General features: G+C 46.4%; 1 protein-coding gene across 1 annotated transcript; it reads left to right on the top strand.

The window, feature by feature from the left end:
• The first annotated feature begins 980 nt into the window (after window positions 1-980).
• On the top strand, window positions 981-2,434 carry foxd7 (forkhead box D7). Its single transcript, XM_084036835.1, has one exon. The coding sequence runs from the start codon at window positions 1,247-1,249 to the stop codon at window positions 2,213-2,215; it is 969 nt and encodes a 322-aa protein (XP_083892961.1). The 5' UTR covers window positions 981-1,246; the 3' UTR covers window positions 2,216-2,434.
• Window positions 2,435-6,260: the final 3,826 nt, after the last annotated feature.

Below are 6,260 nucleotides of genomic sequence, written 5' to 3'. Positions count from 1 at the left end.
AAGAGGATAATCTCAGCGGGGTTACGGCGGGTTTGGGTCGGTTCGCGGCCCAGCGGAGAACAGAGTGTAGAGTTTCTAAGCCAGAGATCTCAGGTAATGCACGAGTGTGCACATCAAATATTATTTCTTCTCCGTTTCCACACATGGTGATGTTTATCAATATCAGCTTCTACGTTTAGGAGGGGAGGGTTCATTCAAATAAATCACCGTGCAGGCGACACAATTATTATTTTCGCCGCAGCGCGCAAATAATAAGTCATTCCCGTTTTTGTGTTATCCTCTGCGTCTGAAAACGTGTAATTTTGCGCCAAGAGCGTCTCCAGGAGCCTTCGGGAGATCGGGATCAGGGTTTAAATCCCCTCCGCGCGTAGAGAAGCGTTTGGGGATTCCCCCCCTCAGTCTTTAAAGTCATGATGGTGATCTGATGTCACCAAAGTGTCTCTCATCTGAAATGAAAACATCTATTTATGGGCCTATGATTCCCTTTCTGTTTGCTTTTTGAACCATACACGTCGACAACATCAGATTATTTAAATATATATATATTTCACATTATTTTACATTATTTTACACTGAATTCAAATGTATTAAGAGCAATATTAATACATAATAATTAGAAAATGATATTTAAAAAAACGTAATTTATCTTCATTTATTCATATCCAGCTGTAATGTAAGACCTGCAGTTTAACACTTTCAACTATGAAATCAACATCCGGAATGAAAAGGTTTACCCCCCTCTAAAAATAGACGCCCCGCTCACGAGGATGTTTTCACTGATCTGATCGCCGCCGCGCCGATGATGAGAGCGCGCTGAGAGGCTGGTACAGGCCTTCCTGGTACCCTTTGCGTGGTTTTCATTGGTCGAGATCCTTTTCCTCGCGCCTCGGCGTGACATCACATCCACCCGAGCCACGGGAACGCGACGCAGATTACAGATGATGCTGGACATCTCGGAGGACGCGCACACTTTTACGCTTCACGCACAATCGCTCGCTGACCGCTCTCTTTGCGCTCCGGGGCACCGAAATAAAGGACACCAGCGCTTGCGGTTTGGGGAGTCTGCTTGTTGAAAAGGAGGAGGAGGATTGCGCTCGGATTTTCACTTCTTTTTTTTTCTTCTTCTTTTTTTTTTTGTGAATGGAGATGAGCCGTGCGTAAAAATCTGCTCGTCGCATTTAAGAGAAGAGCTGTCACTCTCCCACCTGTTGGCAGGTGGTGTTGGCTTCACCCGCGGACGTCTACTATGACATTGGGTTTGGACATCATGGAGGATATTGTTATCGACGTAGTAGGGGAAGGACTCAAAGACAGCGGAGAGGAGCAGCTCTTACCTTTGGATGAGTCGCGGAGCGAGCAGCAGCGCAGCGCCGAGACGCCCAGCAGCTACAGCCCGGACACGGACCCGGCGGACCCGGCGTGTCCTTGTCCTGCTAAAAGCAAAGGTCCCGCGTCGGTGAAGCCTCCGTACTCCTACATCGCCCTGATAACCATGGCCATCCTCCAGAGTCCAAAGAAACGCCTCACCCTCAGCGAGATATGTGACTTTATCAGCCAGCGCTTCGCGTATTACCGGGAGAAGTTCCCCGCCTGGCAGAACTCCATCAGACACAATCTGTCGCTCAACGACTGCTTCATCAAGATGCCCAGAGAGCCCGGGAACCCCGGCAAGGGCAACTACTGGACGCTGGATCCCAACTCCTCGGACATGTTCGAGAACGGGAGTTTCCTGCGGCGGAGGAAGCGCTTCAAGCGGCAGCATTTCCGCTTCGACCCGCTGAAGGAGCAGCACCTGGAGCACAGCGGGCTGCACGGCTTCCCGCACGCCGCCTACGGGTTCGGCGCGGCGGCCCTGCAGCTGCCCAGCCTGGAGATCTACCCCTACCTCCATCACCACGCGCACACGCCGTGCGGCCCCGCCGCCATCCCACCTGTCAGCAGCATCCTGCCGGCCCTCTCCAGCTTCTTCTCCCGCAGCGCGCTCACAGCCAAGGCGTTCCTCCAGTCGCAGCCCGGCATCGAGGCGTTCTCCCCGGCCCAGTGCGCCGCGTACTCCTCCCCGCTGACCCACGGCGCCGCCTACGCGTCCCCGGCGCTCTTCCACCCCGCCGCGTCCCCGCACTTCCTCAGTTTACACCAGGAGTATCAGAAACTACAGACTCACCGTGGCGCCGTGGAGCTGGCCAAACACACCAACAGCGCTCACACCGAATAACAATCCGGTCTCTGAACTCGAGTTGTCTCAGGTAACAGAAACATTTCAGCAGAACTTATCCGCCGTTGGATTTGCGATGAATCTGCTTTCAGAGATTGTTGTAGATATGTACAAAAAATAAAAACAAAAATAAAAAACAACCTCTCCCCCTTCTCACCTTTATGGCAAACAAGGGGAAATTAGCAGACGTCTTATTAATTTGACCATGAATTATCTTCGTTTGTTTAAATATTTAAATGACGAGTTTCCTTTATTTTTTTTCTGGAAAGAAATAAAAGTGACTATTTAAACCTTGCGTTCAGTTGTATTTTGTATGTGGAAACATTCAGCTATTTGTTTAGCTCACGGATGATCTAAAAAAAACACCGGACTTACTTGTATAAGTCATGTGTTTTTACTTTATTTTAATTTCAGTTCCTGGTTTATGACCCTGCGCTCATTTAACAATTAATTAGACCCAGATTCTTTATAATGGCAGTAACATGTGAGCAAGTAGACAAGTGCACAGACAAGGTGGGGGAACAGGCAAAGTTAAATTACGTTAAAAACTATAGTGAAGAATTATTTGACGTCTAAAATCAGCGAGTATATATAAATATAAATTACTGCGTCAAAGAATCATCAAATCAAATACAAATAACAAGATCACAGCATGAAAAATACACATTTGTCGGTATTTTATTAATATAGACTGTTATTGCTGTTATTTAATATATTAAAATAACTCAAATATATGTCATGCTTGAAATAAACCGGAAAAGCAGCATTATGCAGCAAAATCAATGTCAAGGTCAAACATGTGTACTATCACTTTTATTAATGTATGAAATTAGGATAAAACTGTAATAATAAGCCTCCATAATTAAAACCTTCAGGCATCTGTGAACAGCTGAAGTTCAGTGTGTGTGTGTGTTTGCGTTTGTGTGTGTGTGTGTGTGTGTGTGTGTGTGTGTGTGTGTGTGTGTGTGTGTGTGTGTGTGTGTGTGTGTGTGTGTGTGTGTGTTCATAGCTATAACGCTGAACATGTACATACCTATAATTGCCTTATTTTGCAGGGCCACACACACTCTTGTCCGCCAGGAAATCTGTACAGCACATTTTCATGTATGTTCTCATCTGCTCAATCATAAATGTTCCCACAAAGGAGCTTAGAGTATTTTATTTTTTTTGTATTTATTTTCAAATTAAGTAGAAAATAAAATGTCAGTTTACTTCCGGTTTTTACATTTACTAATTATAAAATGTATTTGTGTATTTTTTTTTTAAATCCCCAAAGTTACTTGGAGCAAAGAAATCTGAATTTTAAGAGGTATAACTGAAACCGGATTTAGGTTTTATTGTGAACTAATGCACCAATTATAAATTCACCCCCCCCCCCCCCCCCCCCACACACACACACACACACACTTAAATCTTTTTTTTAGACAAAATCAGTCCAGTTTACTGAAAATGAAAAGTGTATATTTGTATCTTATTAACTGTCAACACCTACCGAGGATGACATTTTAACAGCCTTATAACTGTTATCATTATTCCAGTGACTCGCTGGTGTGTAAATGTTCAGCTGTTTAAAAGCTGAATCGTTCTGTCAGCTGAGCCTAAAAGGGATCATCTTTGTGTGCGCGTTCACCTGCAGACGCGCGCACACCGTATCAATCAGTAGCTTATTAAATCTGTCCGCGCTGCTGTTATTTGCGTCCCGTCCTCCTCATTGAAGCGTCCGCAGCGCTGCTCCACAGTGACAATGACAGTAGTTAAATACCTCTGGCTGCCAGAGCATGGAAGTATTTATTTAATTCTATTTTTGAGTCTGGATTAGATGGATCACCATGCTGAAGCTCCTGGACGTGGCTGATGGATCACACCGCCCGCTTCGTCCCGGATAGCAGACTCTGGCACCGCGAGGGGCTGAGACAAATACAAAGATTGTTACCTGATGGCGAGCTGTTGAGCTGCCCACTCCCCAAACAAGAGCGCACTTTCTCATCCGTTTCCCGCTTCTTTGCTCCAATTCGGAAGATTTCAACAGATGTGCACTTTTTTTTTATCTAATTCAATCTGTTTTGAGGTTTCCCCACTTTTTTTGGTCAGAACCAAATGTCTAATATTTGTGCTGCTAATCTTAAACAGTGCGGCGAGAGCTGTGGTCGACCATGAGATTTCATATCATGCGCCGCAGCGCTGCTGCTATTATTTCTCTCTATATCTTCTATCTCTGATTGGGAAAACCAAGCACGTGTATGTTTTGTTCGGGGTGATTTCGAATGGCACGACTATAAATATGAAGATGCAACACAAAAAAGAGCCCTGCTGCGACTCATTGCATAGCGGGGACAGTCTTGATCCATATAGCAGGCAGTGCGTCATCGTGCGCCTTTACGCGCAGAGGATGTGTCACTTTGGCAGTTTGGGATGGTATGAGTGACACAGCGATGTTGGGAGTCCTTAAAGGGCCTCAGAGGAGGGAATATTGGTCATTATAATGAGCTTGTTGTGCTGGTGGGGAGTCAGGAGAGGAGGAACTGTTGCTGCGGGGAGGGGGGGAGGCTGGAGGAGAAGCCGGTGCACCTGATAAAATAAGCAAGTCAGACACTCAAAACGTGTCGCTGTGACTTCACATCAGTTTCCACCCCAAAGAAGGTAAACGTTGCCAGAAAAAGCTGCTTAAAGTCTCTTTTCTTTCCCTTTTTCCTTTGTGCGTCATTGAGTGTGACACGCTTTATTAAATCCTCACCTCTAATACGAGTTAAAGCTTCTCCTTTAGCACGATTTTCCTGTAAATCAACCTTACTTTTATTCCCTGTAATATCTTTTCGGAGGCGTCTCCAAGTCACTCAGAATTCGACACAAAGGGCTCGTGTTTGGGACTGAATGTGTCACCACAGAGAGAGAGCCGCGCTCGCTGTCATATTAACGTGATTCATAAGCGCACACGACGGAGGCACGTTTACGCGACGCGCCCGTCAGCGGTGACTTCCCTCCGGGGCCGGGGAGCTCCATTCATGCCTCTGTCCGCGCGTTCACTCTGCGCTCGGTGACGCCAAGCCAAACTTCTGCCCCCACTGCAAAGACCCCGAAGTAGGGAGAGCGGTGCATTCTGGGATGAACCCCCAGCAGGACAGGAAAAACAGCGCGTCCACAGAGTTTGAAATGCATGGAATACATTCCCTTCAGATATTTTCCTTGGTTTATATCCTGCTGTTTTTTAAAAAATAATTTAAAAAAAATGTTTTTATGCTGGCGAGACACTAAAATCTACAATAGTGGGTCAACTACACTTGTTGGTGTTACTGGATCAAAACAGCACCTTGCCTTGGATTGTTTAATCCCCTTGGATGCTGGTCAATGTGCTTTTATACTCTAATTTTGCATCCAGACACCACACCAGAGTCATATGACCTTTTGGTTATTAATCCAAACCAAAAGTTGGTTGCAAACCGTCTCTCTTTACGAACTTAAGTGCCACTGGTAGCGTTGTTAACATCATGAGTGACCTGTGCCGTTTCCAATGTCGCCAAACAGCCCATTGCCAGGGACTGACTTGCTCCAGTGTTTTTAAGGGGGTGATTTGTGTGGCTCCAGAATCGCCGTTTGGAGAATATGAAAGTGTTGTGGTTTTTCAGTTATCATTAGTAAACCTCGCACCTTCCTGGCGAGGCACATCACAGCTGAGGTTTTCTCTCCTCTCGCTTTAATGGCTGATTTCCACAGGCCTCGCTCGCTCCTTTTGGCGTTTGCTTTTCCTGGCAGGGCCGATCCCCGCTGCCCTGCTTCGGGGAGTTATTCAATTATAAATCTTCCACCCTTCTTTTGCTGCAACCCCTACCTCTCTCTCCCTCCCTCCCTCTCCCTCTGCTTTTCCTCTCTCACCGGTCTATGTGTTACCCTGCCAAGCCCAGTAAAACACGCTGCTGCGTTGGTGCACCCCTCTCCACTCTCGTGCCCAAGAATTTATTATGCTCAGGGTGGTGAAGCGGAGTGCGGTGTGTTTTTGGAAAAGGGACCCCCCCTCAAGCCTCAGTGCCAACAGATGACAGTGACATAT

Source organism: Eutrigla gurnardus (genome assembly GCF_963514095.1).
Source record: "Eutrigla gurnardus genome assembly, chromosome: 20".
In the NCBI taxonomy this organism is placed as follows: Eukaryota; Metazoa; Chordata; class Actinopteri; order Perciformes; family Triglidae; genus Eutrigla; species Eutrigla gurnardus.
Note: the sequence above shows the minus strand (reverse complement) of the source record. Positions and strands in the feature narration are given on the sequence as shown.

Excerpts from the sequence above, each read along its gene's own strand:
- foxd7 (XM_084036835.1), top strand. The coding sequence starts at position 1,247 with ATGACATTGGGTTTGGACATCATGGAGGATATTGTTATCGACGTAGTA.